The following is a 24,113-nucleotide window of genomic DNA, read 5'->3' on the forward strand; positions in this document are numbered from 1 at the left end:
GGAGTAGGAAAAGAAGCCTGAGCCTAAGCAAACTCCACAAACTGCTCCTTTCCCAAGAGTGCTCAGCACATAGTCAGCCCTGTCTACAACCCCCAAGCCTGGAGTTGGCTGCTTATCTTTTTGCCTGTGTCCATGAGGAAGCTTGGAAGACCCACCCTCACTTCAGGTCCCCTGAAAGCCAAAGCTGAGCCGAGCTAAGCGTCAGCTCTCTACACACCCTCCCATGCCTGCATGTGCCACCAGACCTCGAATGGCATCAGAATACTCTCCCCATCACTCAGATTCAACAGTTGACTCCTTCCTGTCCCTAAAAACAGTGGCTCTCAACTCTGGCTGACCATTAGAATCTCCTAGGAGTTCCTAAAGTATAGCAATGCTGGGGCACATCCCTGGCCCATTTAAAATCTTAATTCCTAGCAATGGGGCTCAGACATCATTACTGTTTTTAACTAAGGTATAATTTTAGGTTGAATTATAATTTACACATAGTAAAGTGCATAAGTCCTGAGTGTACAACTCCATAAGTCTTCACACAGGTATGCAGCCCTGGCTCCGGCCAGGACCCCGGTGGCTGCCGGCTCCCCCAGCTCAGCCCGGGCCCTTCTGTACTTTTCCCCGCACTTACAGTGGTCACGCCGCTGCTGCCTTCTTTGGCTGCAGCAGCTCGGGCACCTCTTCGAGACGCCTTATTGCGCTGCCCCGGCAACCGTCACCAGGGAAACCAGCCACGCCGCTGCGTGACGTCCTCACGAGTCTACGGCAACCAAGAGGGCGCCGGGAGTTCGGAAAGGGACAGAGGCGCAGATGGTCCGGGTTGAGGCGGTAAGTACATAGGCGAGGTGGGCTGACGGATGAGGGCGTCTTGTGTATGAGACTTTAAGGTTGGCCCAGTGGTCCGCTTCTGGAACATATTTTAAAAGTTTTGTGGGCCAAACGTTGTGCGCAGAGATGCGCATCCCGCAGTCCTGCTGGGGGGAATTACGGTGAATGATCCCACCGTGAAATTTAACGTAGCCATTCAGAATGTCTTTGGAAAATGTGGAACAGTGGCGGGGGAGAAGGTTATTTTGTGACGGTGAGTGAAAAAGGCAGGACACGAAATAGTAATTGCTAAGTAAATGAAGTTGTATTTTTAAAAACTAAGAACGGAGGGAATTACCTGGCGGTCCAATGGTTAAGGCTCCGCGCTTCCACTGCAGGGCACGGGTTCGATCCCTAGTCGGGGAACTAAGATCCCGCATGCCCTGCATGGCGCAGCCAAAACAAACAAAAAACAAAATTAAAAACCCCTAGGAACAGAAACAAGACTGCGGAAGAATGCATAGAAATATTGAAGTTAAAAATGGTTGTATTCGTGTGCTGGAATTGCAGTGCTGTGTTTTTATTTTTGCACTTTAGAGGATTTAGAATATAGTGAACACGGTTTATTTTCAAAGTGGAAAACACTTGTATGTTTGGTTTTTTTTAAAAGACACTTACCAATTTAAGTCACTACTGTATCCAGGTCTTTATAATTAGAAAGTCTTCAGATATCTCACGGTTGTTTTTCTTTCTTCTTTTCCTCATAAAGCATTCACCCACAGACATGCATGAAGGTGGGGCACCAGATCACATCTTGCAGAACTCTAATGCAATATCACAACCAGGATATTGACGTTGGTAATTTTACTTGTATTCATGTGTGTGTGTGTTTAGTTCTGTACAGTTTTATCATGCTTAGGCTTGCATATTCACCACCATCCTCAGATATTGAACACTTAAATCACCACAAGGATTCTTCTTCTTGGGCTTTTATAGCCACACCCGCTTCCCTCCCTCCCCACCCCCAAAGGCCCTAATCCCTTGTGACCACCAATCTGTTCTCCATTTCTAAAATTTTGTCATTTCAGACATGTTATATAAATGGAATCATATAATATGTAACCTTTGGGGACTGACTTTTTTACTCAGAATAATTTTCCAGAGCTTCATCCAAGTTGTTGTATGTGTCAGTTTGTTCCTTTTTCTTGCTGAGTAGTTTTTTATGGTATGGATGTACCACAAATTGTTTAACCACTTGCCGGTCAAAGAACATCAGGGCTGTTTCTAGTTTGGGGCTATTACAGATAAAGCTGATATAAACATTCATGTATAGGTTTTTGTGGGAACTTAACTTCTCATTTTTCTGGGATAGATGCCCAGGAGTCCAGTTGTATGATAATAACATGTTTAGTTTTGTAAGAAGCCGTCAACCTATTTTGTAGAGTGGCTGTATGATTTTACATTTCTACCAGCAGTGTATGAGTGATCCACTTTCTCCATATCTTTGCCAGTGTTTGATGTTGTCACTATTTTTTATTTTAGCCATTCTAATAGGTGTGTAGTGACTTCTGATTGTGGTTATAATGTGCGTGATGGATAATGATATTGAATATTTTTTTCAGGTGCTTATTTGCAATCGGTATATGCTCTTTGGTGCAGTGTCTGTTTATGTCTTTTGCCCAATTTCTAACCGTCGACTTTTGAGAATTCTTTATACATTCTAGATATTAATCGTTTGTTGGATTGTAGTTTGCAAATATTTTCTCCCGTTCTGTAGCTTGCCTTTTCTCTTCACATGGGTTTTCACAGAACAAAAATTTTAAATTTTGACTAGGTCCAATTTACCAATTTCTTTCTTTCGGCGTCAAGTGTAAGAACTCCTTGCCTAGCCCTCGATCCCAAAGATTTCCCCCTGTGATATTCTAAAAGCATTAAAGTTTTATGTTCATGATTTATTTTGGCATAATTTTTATGTACGATATGAGGTTTAGATGGAGATTCTTTTTTTTTTTGACCTATGGCTGTCCAATTGCTTCAGCAGTATTTATTGAAAGGTATCCTCCTTCCTCAACTGAATTACTTTTGGACCTTTGTCAAAAATCAGTTGTGTAAATTCAGAAACAGCAACAAGAAACAACCCAGTTCAAAAATGGGCAAAGGACTTGAAGAGATTCCTCCAAAGAAGATACACGTATAGCTAATAAGCACATGTAAAGATGCTCAACATTACTAGCCATTAAGGAAATGCAAATCAAAGCCACGGCGGGATACCACTCCGTACCCATCAGGATGACTGTTATTAAAAAAGTGGAAAATAAAAAGTGTTGTCCAAGATGTGGAAAAATTGGAACCCCTGTGCATTGCTGGTGAGAGTGTAAAATGGTGCAGCCGCTGTAGAAAAGTTCGGCAGTTCCTCAAAAATTTAAACATAGAGTACAATCCAGAAATTCACTTCTGCGTGTATGCCCAAAATATGAAAGCAAACAGATACTTGTACACCAGTGTCCATAGTAGCACTACTCACAATAGCCAGAAGGTGGAAACAATCCGAATGTCCATCTGTCGATGAATGGATAAACAAAATGTGGTATTATCCATTACATGGAATATTATTCAGCCACACAAAGGAATGAAGTACCGATACGTGCTACAACGTGGATGAACCTTGAAAACACTATGCTAAGTGAAATAAGCCAGACACAAAAGGACAACTATTGTATGATTCCACTTATATTAGGTTCCTAGACTAGAGATTGACAGGGAACAGGGGAAGAGGGAAATGGGGCGTTATTATTAAAGACTCTGAAGTTTCTGTTTGGAATGATGAAAAGGTTCTGGAGGCAGATGATGGTAATGGTTGCATAGCATTTTTTTTTAATGTTTTTATTGGAGTATAATTTCTTTACAATGGTGTGTTAGTTTCTGCTTTATAACAGAGTGAATCAGTTATACATATACATATATCCCCATATCTCTTCCCTTTTATGTCTCCATCCCTCCCAACCTCCCTATCCCACCCTTCTAGCTGGTCACAAAGCACCTAGCTGATCTCCCTGTGCTACGCGACTGCTTCCCACTAGCTATGTATTTTACATTTGGTGCTGTATATATGTCCATGCCACTCTCTCACTTCGTCCCAGCTTACCCTTCCCCCTCCCCGTGTCCTCAAGTCCATTCTCTAGTAGGTCTGTGTCTTTATTCCCATCTTCTTGCCCCTAGGTTCTTCATGACCGTTTTTTTTTTTTTTTCCTCTTTTTAGATTCCGTATATATGTGTTAGCATACGGTATTTGTTTTTCTTTTTCTGACTTATTTCACTCTGTATGACAGACTCTAAGTCCATCAACATCACTACAAATAACTCAATTTCATTTCTTTTTATGGCTGAGTAATATTCCATTGTATATATGTGCCACATCTTCTTTAGCCATTCGTCTGTCGATGGACACTTAGGTTGCTTCCATGTCCTGCCTATTGTAAATAGAGCTGCAATGAACACTGTGGTACATGACTCTTTTTTTTTTTTTTTTTTTTTTTAAAGGACTTGATCATTTTTTTTTTTTTAATTTATTTATTTATGGTTGTGTTGGGTCTTCGTTTCTGTGCGAGGGCTCTCTCTAGTTGCGGCAAGCGGGGGCCACTCTTCATCGCGGTGCGCGGGCCTCTTCACTATCGCGGCCTCTCTTGCTGCGGAGCACAGGCTCCAGACGCGCAGGCTCAGTAATTATGGCTCACGGGCCCAGTTGCTCTGCGGCATGTGGGATCTTCCCAGACCAGGGCTCGAACCCGTGTACCCTGCATTGGCAGGCAGACTCTCAACCACTGCGCCACCAGGGAAGCCCCTACGTGACTCTTTTTGAATTATGGTTTTCTCAGGGTATATGCCCAGTAGTGGGATTGCTGGGTCGTATGGTAGTTCTATTTGTAGTTTTTAAGGAACCTCCATAGTGGCTGTATCAATTTACATTCCCACCAACAGTGTAGGAGGGTTCCCTTTTCTCCACACCCTCTCCAGCATTTATTGTTTGTAGATTTTTTGATGATGGCCATTCTGACTGGTGTGAGATGATATCGCACTGTAGTTTGATTTGCATTTCTCTAATGATTAATGATGTTGAGCATTCTTTCATGTGTCTGTAGGCCATCTGTATATCTTCTTTGGAGAAATGTCTATTTAGGTCTTCTGCCCATTTTTGGATTGGGTTGTTTGTTTTTTTGATATTGAGCTGCATGAGCTGCTTGTAAATTTTGGAGATTAATCCTTTGTCAGTTGCTTCATTTGCAAATATTTTCTCCCATTCTGAGGGTTGTCTTTTCATCTTGTTTATGGTTTCCTTTGCTGTGCAAATGCTTTTAAGTTTCATTAGGTCCCGTTTGTTTATTTTTGTTTTTATTTCCATTTCTCTAGGAGGTGGGTCAAAAAGGATCTTGCTGTGATTTATGTCATACAGTGTTCTGTCTATGTTTTCCTCTAAGAGTTTGATAGTGTCTGGCGTTACATTTAGGTCTTTAATCCATTTTGAGTTTATTTTTGTGTATAGCGTTAGGGAGTGTTCTAATTTCATTCTTTTACATGTAGCTGTCCAGTTTTCCCAGCACCACTTATTGAAGAGGCTGTCTTTTCTCTATTGTATATTCTTGCCTCCTTTATCAAAGATAAGGTGACCAGGACTTCCCTGGTGGTGCAGTGGTTAAGAATCCGCCTGCCAATGCAGGGGACATGGGTTCGAGCCCTGGTCCAGGAAGATCCCACATGCCGCGGAGCAGCTAAGCCTGTGCGCCACAACTGCTGAGCCTGCGTTCTGGAGCCCGTGAGCCACAGCTGCTAAGCCCGCGTGCCTAGAGCCCGTGCTCCGCAACAAGAGAAGCTCCTGCTCGCCACGACTAGAGAAAAGCCCGTGCGCAGCAACAAAGACCCAACGCAGCTAAAAATAAAAATAAATAAATAATAAATAAATTAAAAAAAAAGATAAGGTGACCATATGTGCGTGGGTTTATCTCTGGGCTTTCTATCCTGTTCCATTGATCTATGTTTCTGTTTTTGTGCCAGTACCATACTGTCTTGATTACTGTAGCTTTGTAGTATAGTCTGAAGTCTGGGAGCCTGTTTCCTCCAGCTCCGTTTTTCTTTCTCAAGATTGCTTGGGCTATTCAGGGTCTTTTGTGTTTCCATACAAATTGTGAATTACAAATTCTTTGTTCTAGTTCTGTGAAAAATCCCAGTGGTAGTTTGATAGGGATTGCATTGAATCTGTAGATTGCTTTGGGTAGTATAGTCATTTTCACCGTGTTGATTCTTCCAATCCAAGAACATGGTATATCTCTCCATCTATTTGTATCATCTTTAATTTCTTTCATCAGTGTCTTATAATTTTCTGCATACAGGTCTTTTGTCTCCTTAGGTAGGTTTATTCCTAGGTATTTTATTCTTTTTCTTACAATGGTAAATGGGAGTGTTTTCTTAATTTCACTCTCAGGTTTTTCATCATTAGTGTATAGGAATGCAAGAGATTTCTGTGCATTAATTTTGTATCCTGCTACTTTACCAAATTCATTGATTAGCTCTAGTAGTTTTCTGGTAGCATCTTTAGGATTCTCTATGTATAGTATCATGTCATCTGCAAACAGTGACAGCTTTACTTCTTCTTTTCCGATTTGGATTCCTTTTATTTCTTTTTCTTCTCTGATTGCTGTGGCTAAAACTTCCAAAACTATGTTGAATAATAGTGGTGAGAGTGGGCAACCTTGTCTTGTTCCTGATCTTAGTGGAAACGGTTTCAGTTTTTCACCATTGAGGACGATGTTGGCTGTGGGTTTGTCATATATGGCCTTTATTATGTTGAGGTAAGTTCCCTCTATGCCTACTTACTGGAGGGTTTTATCATAAATGGGTGTTGAATTTTGTTGAAAGCTTTCTCTGCATCTATTGAGATGATCATATGGTTTTTATCCTTTAGTTTGTTAATCTGGTGTATCACATTGATTGATTTGCATATATTGAAGAATCCTTGCATTCCTGGGATAAAACCCACTTGATCATGGTGTATGATCCTTTTAATGTGCTGTTGGATTCTGTTTGCTGGTATTTTGTTGAGGAGTTTTGCATCTATGTTCATCAGTGATATTGGTCTGTAGTTTTCTTTTTTTGTGACATCTTTGTCTGGTTTTGGTATCAGGGTGAATGAGTTTGGAAGTGTTCCTCCCTCTGCTATATTTTGGAAGAGTTTGAGAAGGATAGGTGTTAGCTCTTCTCTCAGTGTTTGATAGAATTCGCCTGTGAAGCCCTCTGGTCCTGGGCTTTTGTTTGTTGGAAGATTTTAAATCACAGTTTCAGTTCCAGTGCTTGTGATTGGTCTGTTCATATTTTCTGTTTCTTCCTGGTTCAGTCTCGGAAGGTTGTGCATTTTTAAGAATTTGTCCATTTCTTCCAGGCTGTCCATTTTATTGGCATATAGTTGCTTGTAGTAATCTCTCATGATCCTTTGTATTTCTGCAGTGTCAGTTGTTACTTCCCCTTTTTCATTTCTAATTCTATTGACTTGAGTCTTCTCCCTTTTTTGCTTGCTGAGTCTGGCTAATGGTTTATCAATTTTGTTTATCTTCTCAAAGAACCAGCTTTTAGTTTTATTGATCTTTGCTATCATTTCCTTCATTTCTTTTTCATTTATTTCTGATCTTATCTTTATGATTTCTTTCCTTCTGCTAACTTTGGGGTTTTTTTGTTCTTCTTTCTCTAATTGCTTTGGTGTAAGGTTAGGTTGTTTATTTGAGATGTTTCTTGTTTCTTAAGGTAGGATTGTACTGCTATAAACTTCCGTCTTAGAATGCTTTTGCTGCATCCCATAGGTTTTGGGTCATCGTGTTTTCATTGTCATTTGTCTCTAGGTATTTTTTGATTTCCTCTTTGATTTCTTCAGTGATCTCTTGGTTATTAAGTAGTGTACTGTTTAGCCTCCATGTGTTTGTATTTTTTACAGATTTTTTCCTGTAACTGATATCTAGTTTCATAGCGTTGTGGTCAGAAAAGATACTTGATACGATTTCAATTTTCTTAAATTTCCCAAGGCTTGCCTTGTGACCCAAGATATGATCTATCCTGGAGAATGTTCCATGAGCACTTGAGAAGAAAGTGTATTCTGTTGTTTTTGGATGGCATGTCCTATAAATATCAATTAAGTCCATCTTGTTTAATGTATCATTTAAAGCTTGTGTTTCCTTATTTATTTTCATTGTGGATGATCTGTCCGTTGGTGAAAGTGGGGTGTTAAAGTCCCCTACTATGATTGTGTTACTGTCGATTTCCCCTTTTATGGCTGTTAGTATTTGCCTTACGTATAGAGGTGCTCCTATGTTGGGTGCATAAATATTTACAATTGTTATATCTTCTTGGATTGATCCCTTGATCATTATGTAGTGTCCTTCTTTGTCTCCTGTAATAGTCTTTGTTTTAAAGTCTATTTTGTCTGATATGAGATTGCTACTCCAGCTTTCTTTTGATTTCCATTTGCATGGAATATCTTTTTCCATCCCCTCACTTTCAGTCTGTATGTGTCCCTAGGTTTGAAGTGGGTCTCTTGTAGACAGCATATATACGGGTCTTGTTTTTTCATCCATTCAGCCAGTCTATGTCTTTTGGTTGGAGCATTTAATCCATTTACTTTTAAGGTAATTATCGATATGTATGTTCCTATTACCATTTTCTTAATTGTTTTGGGTTTGTTACTGTAGGTCATTTCCTTCTCTTGTGTCTCCTGCCTAGAGAAGTTCCTTTAGCATTTGTTGTAAAGCTGGTTTGGTGGTGCTGAATTCTCTTAGCTTTTGCTTGTCTGTAAAGGTTTCAGTTTCTCCATCAAATCTGAACGAGATCCTTTCTGGATAGAGTAATATTGGTTGTAGGTTTTTACCTTTCATCACTTTAAATATGTCCTGCCACTCCCTTCTGGCTTGCAGAGTTTCTGCTGAAAGATCAGCCGTTAACCTTATGGGCATTCCCTTGTATGTTATTTGTTGTTTTTCCCTTGCTGCTTTTAATATTTTTTCTTTGTATTTAATTTTTGATAGTTTGATTAATATGTGTCTTGGCGTGTTTCTCTTTGGATTTATCCTGTATGGGACTCTCTGTGCTTCCTGGACTTGATTAACTATTTCCTTACCCATATTAGGGAAGTTTTCAACTATAATCTCTTCAAATATTTTCTCAGTCCCTTTCTTTTTCTCTTCTTCTTCTGGGACCCCTATAATTCGAATGTTGGTGCGTTTACTATTGTCCCAGAGGTCTCTGAGACTGTCCTCAATTCTTTTCATTCTTTTTTCTTTATTCTGCTCTGCAGTAGTTATTTCCACTATTTTATCTTCCAGGTCACTTATCCGTTCTTCTGCCTCAGTTATTCTGCTATTGATCCCTTCTAGAGAATTTTAAATTTCATTTATTGGGTTGTTCATGATTGTTTGTTTGCTCTTTAGTTCTTCTAGGTCCTTGTTAAACGTTTCTTGTATTTTCTCCATTCTATTTCCAAGATTTTGGATCATCTTTACTATCATTATTCTGAATTCTTTTTCAGGTAGGCTGCCTAGTTCCTCTTCATTTGTTAGGTCTGGTGGGTTTTTATCTTGCTCCTTCATCTGCGGTGTCTTTGTCTTCTCATTTTGCTTAACTTACTGTGTTTGGGGTCTCCTTTTCGCAGGCTGCAGGTTCGTAGTTCCTGTTGTTTTTGGTGTCTGCCCCCAGTGACTAAGGTTGGTTCAGTGGGTTGTGTAGGCTTCCTGGTGGAGGGGACTAGTGCCTGTGTTCTGGTGGATGAGGCTGGATCTTGTCTTTCTGGTGGGCAGGACCGCGTCTGGTGGTGTGTTTTGGGGTGTCTATGGCCTTATTATGATTTTAGGCAGTCTCTCTGCTAATGGGTGGGGTTGTGTTCCTGTCTTGCTAGTTGTTTGGCATAGGGTGTCCAGCACTGTAGCTTGCTGGTCGTTGCGTGGAGCTGGGTCTTGGTGTTGAGATGGAGATCTCTGGGAGATTTTCACCGTTTGATATTACGTGGAGCTGGGAGGTCTTTTGTGGACCAGTGTCCTGAAGTTGGCTCTCCCACCTCAGAGGCACAGCCCTGACGCCTGGCTGGAGCACCAAGAGCCCGTCATCCACACGGCTCAGATAAGCGCGGGGCCCCAAGGGCGGACTCTGCATAGCATTTTAAATATACTTAGTGCCACTGAACTGTACACTTAAACATGCTTAAAATAGTAAATTGCTATGTATATTTTATAGTAAAAAAATTTTTTTTAATCAGTTGAGCATATTTGTTTGGGTCTAACTGCTCTTTTTTCTAATCGCTAAATTACGTCCTTCCCACAGTTTAATGTAGCTCCAACTTTAAACTGGGACCTTTATCTTTTTTAAGATGATAAGATCACCAAATAGATTTCCCTTCACTGAAATAGTATTCTCTCTCCCGCAAATAAGTAAATATAACATAAGCAGTTAGTGATTCTACTCTTACTATGAGAAGCAAAGTTGAATTGACTAAAGTCTGTCAGAAGTAAGAATACCTAGGCTTTAACTCTCTGACATTAGTCAAGTCACAAATCCCAACTTTCTTCTTAAAATAGCAAAGGTAAATTTATTCCCGTGATAACAAATAGGTCACGAAAGTGCTTTGTAAACTGAAATGCTCTTCAGCTGTCATGCATTATACAGACTTAGCTGTTTTGCCTCAAAATGGAAGTAAGCTTTGCTGCAGCTTAAAACCAAGGCTCCATTTGGCTCTCCCCATTTCAGGGCTCTCCTCTTAATGGACCTCAGCTTTGCAGGTCCAAAATCTAATTTGGTCATTAAACCGGGAGTGTCTCTTCGGACCAGACTTATGCCAGCCATGGTATTAAGTGATTAACGTGTAAACAAGAACACTAAGGCACTAGTTTACACTAGGGGATTGTGACCCATATCCAGAGCTCCTCCTTTTCCAGAATCAGACACCCATGAAGCCAAAAGAGTCATCAGAAAGATATTGTGAGCGATTCAGAGCAAACAGAAGCAAACTGCATTGAAATATTTTTGACCCAGGGTTAAGCCTTGTTAAACATTCTACTTCACAGTCAGAAGCACCCATAGATAAAAATTGTCTGTTGTCTCCAGGTTCAAGTTCCTTCTTGCTAAAAGGTGCTGGATATGCACTGCCAGTTCTGCCTCTTCATCTCCCCATGGATTTGGGCTTTCTTTTTTGGCCGCCAGCCTCTCAGACTCCCCTGCTCCCCGCACACTCTGCCTTTTAACTTAACACCATTTTGGCTATAGTCAAGTCCTATTTTATCCATGGAGCAATTTTGTCTAAGACGTGTTTGTGTATATGGTGATCTCATTCATCATATGTTGACTTTATTAGAAGACTCAATGTTCTGCCAAGATTCATTAGTCCTTAGTTCCAGGGGACCTCTCTGATGGCTGAGATCTACCGTGGCTCTCCTCCAAGCATAATGGATTGGTAATATATTTTCTATTTTCCCCCCAAATTTCTCAGTTTCACTCTTGGCTCACATCATGGTCTTTCAAAACACTTGGATGAAAGTCACCTTGTCTCAGTGATAACTGGTTTCTCCCCTGGTGATTAGGTCTCCAATGCCTTGTGTACTTACTAGTTTTAATTTACTGCCTCCACAGTAAGACCATGGTTATGTGGGAATCTCCGCAGCTTCCTTTTTTTTTTTTTTTTTAGTTGAAGTATAGTTGATTTACAATGTTCTGTTAATTACTGCTGTACAGCAAAGTGATTCATTTATACATATATACATTCCTTTTTAAAATATTCTTTTCCATTATGGTTTATCATAGGATATTGCATATAGTTCTCTGTGCTATACAGTAGGACCTTGTTGTTTACCCATTCTATATACAAAGGTTTACATCTGCTGACCCCAACCTCCCACTCCATCCCTCCCTCAACCCCCTTCTCCTTGGCAACCACCAGTCTGTTCTCTATGTCTGTGAGTCTGTTTCTGTTTCATAGGTTCATTTGTGTCATATTTTAGATTCCACATAAGTGATATCATATGGTATTTGTCTTTCTCTTTCTGACTTTACTTAGTATGATAATCTCTAGTTGCATCCACTCAGCTTCCTTCTTATATAAAGACCAAAACAAATACTGACTGAGGATTTTTATATGTGAAAAAACCTGAGGATAAAGCAGCTACAGTATATTGGGAAAAAGTATTGGATTTGGGACCTAAGTGGGGAGTACGTGTGCATGTGTGTGCAGTGGAAGGTGGAAATGAAGGGAAGGGAGAACAAGTATTTCTTGGACAGGCATGATTTTATGTACCTGCCTTCTGTTCCATCATGCAGTCTTTCCATGAGACCAGGGGTCTCAAGTTCTGGATTTGGGTCCCAGCTCTGTCACTTTTCAGTTGTGTGGACTTGAGTAAATTACAGCTTTCCACGTTGAAAGCGTCAGGATAATACATACTTCATTTTTTGTGAGGGACTTTAAAGAGTGTTAAAGCACTTTATATACAGCAAAGCACTATACAAAGTGTTACCATAGTGGAACACGCATAGTGTTTTAAACTCAAATATAGCAAGATTTGTAAAAAGGTAAAGTTCACCATGGCCTGGGAGAGTTCAGAGTTCACCAAAAGTAGAATTGGGTTGGGTCTTTAAGGAGTGCCCTGAATTGTCAGGAAGGGGGAGCATTCAGGAAAGGTCTAGAGTCCAAGCAGAGGTGTCAGGGGCAGTGGTGAGCACAGGGCCTTTGCATCAGTGGCTCTGCTCGAGCTAGGTGGCAGGACAGGAGGTGAAGGGCCTAGGCAACAAGGAAAAGAAACGAGCAAATCTGAGTGATGAAGGAATCTGCTTATGAAAAATGGCAGAGCTTGGTGACTGGCTTTATAGTGATAAATGAACAGGAGGAAGGAAAGACACTTCTGAGTTTGAGCCCAGGGTGTGTCATGTGTGAGATGGAGATCCCTGACAGGAACGGGTGATCTCAGAAGGAGCACCAGTGGGGAAGACAGTAAGTATAGCTGCAGATAAGCTGAGTTTAGGTCATAGGGCTCTAGCCGAAAGGTATGATGATGGCATTTCTACCTCATGTTGTAAACTTTTAGTCACTCTGTGACACTTCAGAGTTACACTGGGGACAGGAAAAAGACCTAAAACCAATGTTACAAGAAGCTCAGGATACTACAGAGGGGACCTGTTCCTGGGTTCCTCTGAGGGGACCAACTGGATGCTGGCCTCCACTCTGGAACTATTTATCACTGCTGAATTTAGGAGAAAATTTCCTAACTTTCGTCTTGCTAAAAACAAATTATTTTGCCCCATTTTAGTGACTAAGGGAAAAGTAGGCTCTCTTTATCTAAGAATAAAGCCAGGATGCATGAGTAGTAGTGGCTGTTACATGAACTTATAGCAGGTAAATCATTCACTGAGAAAGTGGTAATCAAGTCACGGTTGGTGCATGTTTGGTTTCCTTTCTCCAATTTCCCGTTCAATTTGAAGAGCTTTCAAACAGGATTAAGTATATAAATAATTGGCAGTTCCACTATTTGACACATGAGAACTTTAAAATACTTTATGTTCATTCAGCTTTGTTCTGGCCTTTGTTTTGATGGGCTGTAAATTTAATGGGGGTAGAGCCTAAATTTCAAGTTCCTGAAACTCTGAGCAGTGTTTCCTCACCGGTGAGGCAAGAGGCGTGGTCTGCATGACCAGTCCTCTACTCCAAAGTTCTGACTCCGTGGTACAGAAGCAGAGGGTACTTTGGGGATTTATGTGTGGAGTCAAATTCCAGCTGTCACCACCGGATGTCACTATTGCTCGTTAACTAGAAATAGGCTGATAACTTTTTTCCGGGAATAGCAGGATCCTGAATATAAAAATACAAAAACCTACTTATTCTTTTCTTTTTTTGAAGTTTTGAATTTTATTTTATTTATTTTTTTATACAGCAGGTTCTTATTAGTTATCCATTTTATACATATTAGTGTATATATGTCAATCCCAATCTCCCAATTCATCCCACCACCACCCCCACTGCTTTCCCCCCTTGGTGTCCATACGTTTGTTCTCTACATCTGTGTCTCAATTTCTGCTCTGCAAACCGGTTCATCTGTACCATTTTTCTAGGTTCCACATATATGCGTTAATATACGATATTTGTTTTTCTCTTTCTGACTTACTTCACTCTGTATGACAGCCTCTAGATCCATCCACATCTCTACAGATGACTCAATTTCATTCCTTTTTATGGCTGAGTAATATTCCATTGTATGTATGTACCACAACTTCTTTATCCATTCGTCTGTCGACGGGCATTTAGGTTGCTTCCATGTCCTGGCTATTGTAAATAGTGCTGCAGTGAACATTGGGGTGCATGTGCCTTTTTGAATTATGGTATTCTCAGGGTATATGCCCGGTAGTGGGATTGCTGGGTCATGTGGTAATTCTATTTTTAGTTTTTTAAGGAACCTCCATACTGTTCTCCATAGTGGCTGTATCAATTTACATTCCCACCAACAGTGCAAGAGGCTTCCCTTTTCTCCACACCCTCTCCAGCATTTGTTGTTTGTAGATTTTCTGATGATGCCCATTCTGACTGGTGTGAGGTGATACCTCATTGTAGTTTTGATTTGCATTTCTCTAATAATTAGTGATGTTGAGCAGCTTTTCATGGGCTTCTTGGCCATCTGTATGTCTTCTTTGGAGAAATGTCTATTTAGGTCTTCTGCCCATTTTTGGATTGGGTTGTTTGTTTTTTTAATATTGAGCTGCATGAGCTGTTTATATATTTTGGAGATTAATCCTTTGTCTGTTGATTCGTTTGCAAATATTTTCTCCCATTCTGAGGGTTGTCTTTTCGTCTTGTTTGTGGTTTTCTTTGCTTTGCAAAAGCTTTTAAGTTTCATTAGGTCCCATTTGTTTATTTTTGTTTTTATTTCCATTACTCTAGGAGGTGGATCAAAAAAGATCTTGCTGTGATTTATGTCAAGGAGTGTTCTTCCTATGTTTTCCTCTAAGAGTTTTATAGTGTCCGGTCTTACATTTAGGTCTCTAATCCATTTTGAGTTTATTTTTGTGTATGGTGTTAGGGAGTGTTCTAATTTCATTCTTTTACATGTAGCTGTCCAGTTTTCCCAGCACCACTTATTAAAGAGGCTGTCTTTTCTCCATTGTATATCCTTGCCTCCTTTGTCATAGATTAGTTGACCATAGGTGCGTGGGTTTCCCTCTGGGCTTTCTATCCTGTTCCACTGATCTATATATCTGTTTTTGTGCCAGTACCATATTGTCTTGATTACTGTAGCTTTGTAGTATAGTCTGAAGTCAGGGAGTCTGATTCCTCCAGCTCTGTTTTTTTCCCTCAAGACCGCTTTGGCTATTCGGGGTCTTTTGTGTCTCCATACAGATTTTAAGATTTTTTTGTTCTAGTTCTGTAAAAAATGCCTTTGGTAATTTGATAGCCATTGCACTGAATCTGTAGATTGCTTTGGGTGGTATAGTCATTTTCACAGTGTTGATTCTTCCAATCCAAGAACGTGGTATATCTCTCCATCTGTTTGTATCATCTTTAATTTCTTTCATCAGTGTCTTAAGATGATGTTTTAACTTAAGATGAAAAATCATCTTAAGTTAGAACATCACTTCCTTGGGGATACCTTCTCTGACTCCAGCCCTGGGTTAGGTCCCCCAGTCTGCCGCATCCTGTACCTAGTATTTATCATGCTTTTCGAAATCACTGATCTAATGCCAGCCTTCTCTGCTAGACTGTAAGTTGTGAGAGGAGGGCTCACACACCTTCTGTGATGCCACATTCCCAAGCCTAACAGTAACAGTGGTTAACAGCAACCATTCAGAGATTACTAATGCATCAGGTGCTATGCTAAGCCCTTTTATGTTCACCATTGCATTTTATCTTCCCAGCAACCCTAGGCCACTGACATTGTCTTCACTTTACAGATGAGGAAACCATGGCTACTTGGCTCCTAAATGGCAAAACCATGAACCCAGGTCTGACTCAATAAAAAGTAGTGTTACATCCACTTGAGCCACTTTTAATAACTTCCATAATCTGATGCCAGCCTATTCATCCACCCTAATTTACCACTGTCTTCTTCAGGCAAGCACCCTTACTTATTGTCTCCTGATCACTTAATATGCTCACTACAGTCTCAACATTTTGCTCCTGTTCTTCTGTCCTCTGGCATTTGTCTAGATCAATTTCTCTCAAATTAGTATTTATTTAACAAAATCAATAATGTACTCATCCATCAGAAAGAGTTTCTGAAACTTGTTCACAAATTTGTTCTTCTATAGGAGGCTTATCCTTCATGAAATAATTGTTAGGACTGCCTACAAGCAACTCCTATAATGCCTACTGGAGGCTGAGAAGAGTTCCTAGTAATAGCTTATATTTTTAAAGCACAGTTCCCATAGACCCATGTAATGATCTATAAACTAGATAGGACTATAGAAATTATGTAGTCCAATCTCTCATTTCTAACTAGCAGAAAACTGAGAAAACCTTGATTGGTCCAGGTTATATAGTCAGTGGAGCGGTGAGCCAAGACCATGCCGTACCCTCTTGTCTAACAGTACTAATTTATGATAACCGCTGCCACCCAGCATTAACTTCACAAAGGCCAACATTTCAAGTCTCTGTTGGCATCTACTGCTTGACTGCCCAGGTTCTAGTCCCAAACCTACAACCTTCTCTAGCTTATGTGACCTTGGGTTAATTACTTAAAACTATTCATGCCTCAGTCTCCTCCTCCCTGAAAGGAGGATCATAGCTCCTACTTCTTAGGGTTGTTAGGAAACTTAAATGACATTAGACATGAAAAGTGCTTAGAGCAGTGTGTGGCACACAGTAAATGCTCAATAAACGTTAGCTATTATTCCTGTTTGTTAAATACTCTTTAACTATGGCCCCTACAAAAGGCATAAAATGTTCTCCCTCTTTTCTTGGAACTACTTGTGCTACTTTGAAGAATGATAGTTGTTTCCAAATTGAAATAAATACAAAACATTTGATGTGTTCACTTACTTTAATAACACTATATTTACCACGTTATCACCATGGAATGTAAATTCAGGTTAGACAAGAGAATTTCACAAGTACAACAAAGCATTCTGTAGTATACCAAAGTTTGTATAATGTCTGACCAAACCAGCTTGCTCATAAATCACTTCCATTATAGGCAATTTATTTAGTTTAACATTTATGATTCTTTCAGAGAAAATAAACAGACTGCACACATTTAAAAAGTATTTTTCATTTACCTTTGCATTAGCACTTAAAATACACACTTCTATTTCAAAATGCCATTTAAAAATTATTCTAATATAACAGCAGCAAACTATAATTCTGCAATTACAAAACAGCTAAACGGGGATCTACAGTTAAGTTATTCTCATGTTTACAACTATGATTCTGAAACAGATACTACTTCAAAGCAGCTGTTACCAAAACACACACATAGTTGCTGGGAGGTTTATAATGTTGTATTCTGTGCACTGTTCTGAAAGGGTTCTTCAAGAGCTAACCAGACCTTAAAAACAGTACTCAGTCCACAAGGCAGTCAGAAAGAGTTAAATTAACTGGGGTAAATAGGATTCCTACATTACATCAAAAGCATATGATATTCTGCAGCAACTGGGAGCATTTTCAGGTTTGGCATGTTGTCCTCTTTAAAACTAATTTTATCAGAAGAGTTTAAGAAGGTGGACATTGTACCACTATCAAGTGCATTTAAAAGTGACATGTTTTTGTGCTAATCTGACTCCCCTAAATGACCTAGCTAGTGAACTAGTCGCTAGGCAAATCAAGCCTGCAAGAAAGGAAGCCAATATTCAAATTACCATGTTATTGTCTGACCCACAGAATTTATTTTCAACATAAACATATAACCTCAATATGAGATGTCTAACTAAAGCAAGCACCACCAAGACCAAGACAGCATCTCCTCTTCTAAGGTTTAGGTTTTGCCCAGAATTCTTGATACATGGAATAGCCCATACCTAAAGAAAAAGAATGCTAGTTAAGCATTTAAATATTTTCTTCAGTATTAGAAAATTAAAAACAGGTTCATAAAGTAGCTAAAAGCAGCACCCTTGCTAGCATACAATATTTACAAGGGGAACGAGGCACTAGGCTGCTTACATTCTTGCTTTCTTAAACAATTCAAATTTCTAAAATTCTTTTTACACAATTTCCCAAGTATCTCAAGGCCAGTATGACTAGGTCAGACTGTTAAAATATCAATATTTATCTGGCAACTTTAAAAGCAGTTACTCTTGCTATAAAATACCAGATAAAGTCAATTAATTATAAAGTCTATAAAAGCATGTAATGTCTTTTCCACCTTCAAAAACTCAATAAAACAGCAATCATGTCTCTCCCAGACGATGGATCTTATTACCAACCCTATTTACATATCTAGACTCTTCAACGAAATTATAAACTCAGTGATGGGCAGCACTATCTTTTCTTTCTTTCTTTAAAACCTTAGTAAGATTATATCATAGACAGTAAAACTATGTCACTACTTGAACTATTTTTATTCAGTTTTTATGTGAAAATGAATATAAGTGATATTTGCAAACTGCTTCAAAGTCAGCTAAAAGCATCCACCTTGTTTTATATACAAAGAAATCCATTAACGGGGAACCACAAATTTGAAATGTCCTGTAGGAACCTACCAAGAGTCATTGCTCCCACAACAAAGCCTTGGGCTGCCACACGCATGTGGATCAGGTGAAGAGACATTTTAGTATTGCCCCTGCTCTTCAATTTATATAATCCATATGCAACGACCGCTGCAAAACCTGCCAATCCTGTAAAACAGACAGTCACAAGTATGTCAGACGCATGGGGGCAGGGAATCAAGATGATTTTATCATCAATCAACGTCCTATTTTTTTTTTATAAGGATGCTTTAGGAGACCATTAACCAGCTAACATACAAATTGAATTTTTAATTTTTTCCCCCTCAGAACTAAAAATCCACAATTGGAAGCAAACAGTAGCAGATCCAGAAAGTTAAGAGCATCTTTAAAATGTGGGCTTGTGAAGCCAGTAAATAAATTCCTTTAAGAGTGCCAGGGGAACTCTTCTCTGTCTCACTTCCATCCCCAAAGGCAATCAGTTAATATAGCAGAGACTGTAATAAACCACAACTGTCAGTATAACAACTCTTAGTGAGTCCTTCCAGCAAATCATTGAGACTGATGGTAGTCTTGAGGTCCCAACACATTCACTGAAATAAGTCACTAAAACAAGAAGTCTGAATACACAGAGAAGAATTTTTATAATGAGAGCTACATCATACCAATCTAAGCATATTTCAAGATCTGAAAATATATTCAAAAATAAATGCTTTCAGGAAATTCTTGATGAACCAAACAAGTTTACCACACTTCTACTGTGTTAAAGCTTACAATAGCTTATTAGATCATCAAAGTCAAACTTACCAATGGGGACAAATGGTGCCTCTCTAGCTTTTCGGATAAGTTTAGATCCCTGACCTTCGTCATATGAAGAAAGAGAAACATCTGTGTCACTTGACATAGTGATTGAAGAATCTTCCTGAAACAGAATTTCCATGAGGTTCTGCAGTTAAAAGCATACTTCTTTTATAAGATTATTCCTTTAAGTGGTACCAAAAAAGGCAAGATACTAGCCTGATTATATGAATTAGAGGGCAGAAAAAAAGATTCATTTCTATCACAAAGGGACCAAGGCTCCATTCTCCCTTTTTGGTCAATTTTCTTACACAGGACGCTAGTAGGCATTTCATCACAATAAAGTAATAACAAATTCAATTTCACCTTAGTCACAGTAACTATGTACATACTTTCTTCTGACTGAGCTGAACAGACTATAAACTTTACGCGTAGATAAAAAAGGGAGTCAAACATAGTATGTAAGTGCACAAGTCTCTGATTGACGTCAATTACAGTAAACTCAAAAGTTAACTGCCATTACCCATATAGTCTTACCTTAGCTTCTGGGTTTTTCATGTGCGTCATACTCCCTTCAGTAATAATAGCTCTCATTCAACACTTTGCTATTCAAGGGGTTTAGTAGTAGTCAAGGTCCTCAAAGAAAATCCAACTCTAGAGGGGAGGATTAGTGCTTAGTTTGAAAAGTGAAATTGTCCCTCCAAGCCCCCATCCTCATTGGGAAGAGTCCAATGCTGTCATCTGACAGAGAAGAAAACCTTAATCCAGATGAGTTGTACAGTATCACACAGCTAGATAGAAGAAATTAGAACTAGACTTTCTCTTCTTTATTGTGCTCCATTACCTGCTAATTGAATAAACCCTTTCTCTGAGCTTTTATTATATACAAGGTTCAACAAGCTCAAGGTTCAGGATGCTCACTATATATTTGAAGAGATAGAATGAAAACACTGAAATAATGTTTCACAAATTAGATTCTTTAAAATAGACATGCCAGAGTGTGATCACTTTGCCAGCAGAGACAATGAGAATTTGGAGTGTGATGTCTTTTGGATAACAAAGTTTGGGAAGTTTCAGAGAAATATTTGAGATTGGCTTTCAAGATACTACATAAATGGTGACTTCCCTGGCGGTCCAGTGGTTAAGTCTCTACACTTCCACTGCAGGGGGCATGAGTTCAATCCCCCGTCAGGGAACTAAGATCCTCCACGCTGTGTGGCAAAAAAAAAAACCAAACAACCAGCAACAAGAAGATACTATATAAATGTACTAGATGGTAAGATTAAATACTGTATTTATTTTAGGCCAGTATGTTTATTAGTTTCCTTCATAACCAATCTAAACTTCCCAAAGGCAAAAGTTTCAAAGACTTCTCTGTTTTATCACAAATCCTCCTTCAACCTCCCTCACCAACCCCACATTCTAATCACATTAAACTTCTTAATAGATGCTCTCTAAACCTCCAAGCCTTTGCACAAGCTGATTCCTCTGCCTAAAACGTTTCTTCCCTTTTCATTTCCTTCAGATACTCTTTCTGGGCTAAGTCCTCCCATTTTTCGGTTTCTTGCCTTAACTGACCTCCTCTGGAAAGTCTTCTCTGACTCTCCAAGTTTATGGTAAGTGCTTTGGTTACGCAGTCCCATAGGACCTGATGCCTTCTCTATAATAACTCTTTCTTATAAATGCAAGTTTAACTGTTTTTCTCGCTAGAATCCTTGAAGTCAGGAGGTTACACCTGTCCTGCTTGTGTCTATACCATAGCCTGGCATGATGCTTATTACATAAAGTATACCACAAAATGTTTGTTGAATAAATTTTAAAGTAATATTTTCAACAATTAAAATTATTCTCAGGTAATTAGGAATATTTAGTGAAAACTAACAATTATACACATTTGTAGAGTCAGTAATAAAAATGTCAAGCTGTATGTACATAAGTGCTTATTTTTCTTTTCATTCTTATACTGTATCTATGAAAGAACACATGATAACCTGAGTAGGTCTTGGATCCTTGCAACCACAAGAGACAAAACCATTATATACCACAATCCACTTTTAAAAACTAGCACCTTCTTTCACATATATAAAAGCATGTTTTCTTCCTCTGCCTTAATTATTCCTAAACTAAGAAGTCATTTGGGAATTGTCTTTAAAAGCAAGAAAGTTGGTAGTTTTTCCTTTAATCTCTCACATCTGGATAACTTTAACTGTCCCAACAGGTCAATGGAGCAAAAGTTCTCTTCTCCTTCCTTTCAGGAGGGAGGAGGATCACCTTTCAGCAGTTTGTTCGGACAGGACATTAGATCTGGCTTTCAGAAAGTAGTCCCTGGGGAAAGAATCAGGGCGTGAGGGAACCATGTGGTCATTATGTCTCAAGTGACTAATGATAATCTGTCTCTGATCCAGAACACCTTGTGTGCACATTTCAGGATAAAATAAAGGGGAATATTAAAAGTCCAACATATCACAAAGTTATTTGTTATTCTGTGGTTCCAATTATATATCTAGCATAATATATATCTGTAACACTCCCTGAGTAAAAGATTTTGATAATTCTCTTCCTAATGACCACCTAGAAGTTTCCCAAGTATTCATGATTTATAGCCACCTAAATAAAAAATGGTTAACTTTTAAAATATCAGGGTCAGTAAGTACAAATCATATAACTTGAGAGTAAAAACCCAGATTACTAATCCATGCCAATAGGCTTATTTTACAGAAGCAAAAAAAAAAAGGTTATGAAGGGTTAAATGAACTGCTCAACAACAGGAATACATCTCTGGCAGGGTAGGATTAGAACCCAGCTCTCCTGATACACAGTTGTGGGTTCTTTTGATTGACAATATATTGCCAAATCATCTGTCTTATAATGCTGGTATGTATTTAATCTGAAAAACATTTAAAATCCACTCCTTAACAGGAGCCCACATCTCTTTCTTTGAATTGTAAAAAATGTCAGTCATGCCTAAAATTAAATGGAACCTTCTTTCCCAGTGACTTAATTCATCTAACGATTTCAAGTGTGATTTGAAGATTTTTTTTTCCCTAGCGCCACTTCTGAATTTTCCTTTATTATCATTTTCTCATCCACCCGCAGCAGCTGACCCAGATCTCTGTCGGAAAGTTGAACAGGTACAAAAAGAGGCACCTATAACCAGATACTCAAAGCCAGTTTGGAAAACACGAAGTAGTCTGTAAACTTGGTAAGATACTACTGAAGACCTTTCCAAATGCATGGGAACCTAGAAGAGGCATAAGGGAACAGGAGCTGCCCAGCATCACGTGATGTAAAAGATTTAAGGATCTTCACAGCCCGTCATTTTGGTCACTGGAACTACTATCTAACAACAATGGTTTCAAATTTTGATTTTGCATCCGTTACCTGTCAACCTATTTAAAATGGCTGCAAAGGCCCCACCCCGGAAGATTCTGATTCAGATGGTCTGGGGCAGGGCCCAAGGAATCTGTATCTTAAGAAGACCCCTTCAAGAGATTCTGGTGCATAGGGAAGGAAGAGAACCCCTGGTATACACAACTCAAACACGATTGTCATGCTGGGGCCTGGTACCGCTTCAATCCATTCTAACTTTTCATCCAAACCGGTCTGGGTACTTCCGAAAGCATAGATTCCTTCCATAGGGATTACCCCGAAGAGGTAAATAACTGCTTCCCGCACCGGTATAATAAAAGAGGCGAATAAACCTGCCGAATCATTTCGGCTGCTCCCAATACTAATCCCGTGCTGTTTTGTAATTTCTAATCTGGCAGGTTTACTTTTTAGGGAGAAATGTAAATTACGTCAGAGATGCTTGATACATGCCCGGGTCCTTTTTACCTCCCTAGGGCCGAAGAGGGTCGCCAAAGGTGGAAGGGAATAGCGGCCCGGGGAGAAGATGAAGCCGATGGCAGGAAGGTCGTTTGGTTTTACGCCCTCCTCTCAACCCTTCAACTTTCCTCCCCTCTCTCTTCCTGTGACCTTGTCAGGACTCCATGGCCAGAGCGCCCGCCCTCTCAATCCCTCCTCACCCACCCCGCTCTACGAGTTCCCCGAAGTCGGCCCCAGCCCCGTCCCTCCCCAGCTCCATCCGCGAGGCTTCGCTCCTCAAGCCTTTGCTGCATCCCCCTCATAGGCTCCGTACGCCCTCACCCGCCTCCCCTGCACCGCGAGGTGGGGCCTGAGCCCCGCCAACCAGACTTCGCCCCTTTCAGCCCAGGCATCGCCCCCACTCCCAGCCCTGCGACCCCCAACCCTCCCAAAGGTGCTCTCAGCCGGGCCCAGCGCTGCCTCACTTCTTCCCATCCCAAGGCCCGGCATCCCCCGCTCCCAAAAGCCCGGCATGCATCACTTACAGACAACGGCGCGACGTCGCAGGCTCCAACCGGCTTCTGCCCCACCTCGCGCATCAGCAGTCGGCCCGGCTTTTCCCGGTCCCGCCCACAGCCGGCCTCAGCCAATCAGAAGCCAGTGGCTGGGACGCCGGTGTCGGGGTCGGCGGGCTAGTGCGGGCCTGTACGCGGTGGCTGGGGCGGCCCGGCGCGAGCCCCGGATTGGCTGGGGCGACGTGCGCGGGCGGTGACTCCGCGTGCCCGGCTCTCACGTAGGAATCGCGTCAGAGGTGAGAGCTCGGTGACCGGGATTGCGCGGAGGACGCGGGCGGGGTATTGGCCCTTGGCCCGGCGGTACTTGAGATTACTCTCGCCCTTTTCCTCTCGGGATGCGGCGGCGGCAGCGAGCATCGCGAAGGCGGTGTCCCGAGCGCCGGCCGGGCGGGGCCGGGGATCAGGGGGTTCAACCGCGGCCGGTCCTTGGGGGGTTGCGGGTGAGGAGGGAGCACGTTCCTGCCTTCGGGGGCGCCGGCGGCG

The 24,113-nt window shown here is 40.5% G+C and overlaps 2 protein-coding genes across 6 annotated transcripts in view; one reads left to right on the forward strand and one right to left on the reverse strand.

Moving 5' to 3' along the window:
* Nucleotides 1-757: 757 nt before the first annotated feature.
* ACKR2 (atypical chemokine receptor 2) overlaps nt 758-24,113 on the forward strand; it is a 71,763-nt gene continuing 48,407 nt past the window's right edge. For 2 of the 3 annotated variants that reach the window (XR_011075623.1, XM_068557336.1), the window contains exon 1: nt 23,739-23,866. The gene's annotated coding sequence lies outside the window, so the exon portion shown is untranslated. Of the gene's footprint in view, nt 823-1,570; nt 1,660-23,738; nt 23,867-24,113 lie in introns of those variants that run through there. The other variant, XM_068557335.1, reaches the window with a different exon arrangement.
* On the reverse strand, nt 16,826-23,755 carry HIGD1A (HIG1 hypoxia inducible domain family member 1A). Of its 3 annotated transcripts, XM_068557340.1 has the most exons (5): nt 23,601-23,688; nt 19,789-19,905; nt 19,261-19,375; nt 18,490-18,624; nt 16,826-17,808 (listed from the first exon to the last, which is right to left on the reverse strand). In XM_068557340.1, the coding sequence occupies exons 2-5, from the start codon at nt 19,843-19,845 to the stop codon at nt 17,759-17,761; spliced, it is 357 nt and encodes a 118-aa protein (XP_068413441.1). In that variant the 5' UTR covers nt 19,846-19,905; nt 23,601-23,688; the 3' UTR covers nt 16,826-17,758. The 3 variants fall into 3 exon arrangements, with proteins under 3 accessions (XP_068413441.1, XP_068413442.1, XP_068413443.1); XM_068557341.1 differs by lacking the exon at nt 19,789-19,905 and having other exon boundaries at nt 23,601-23,755; XM_068557342.1 differs by lacking the exon at nt 19,789-19,905 and having other exon boundaries at nt 19,261-19,371; nt 23,601-23,670.

This window comes from Eschrichtius robustus, chromosome 12 (assembly GCF_028021215.1).
Source record: "Eschrichtius robustus isolate mEscRob2 chromosome 12, mEscRob2.pri, whole genome shotgun sequence".
Taxonomy (NCBI): Eukaryota; Metazoa; Chordata; class Mammalia; order Artiodactyla; family Eschrichtiidae; genus Eschrichtius; species Eschrichtius robustus.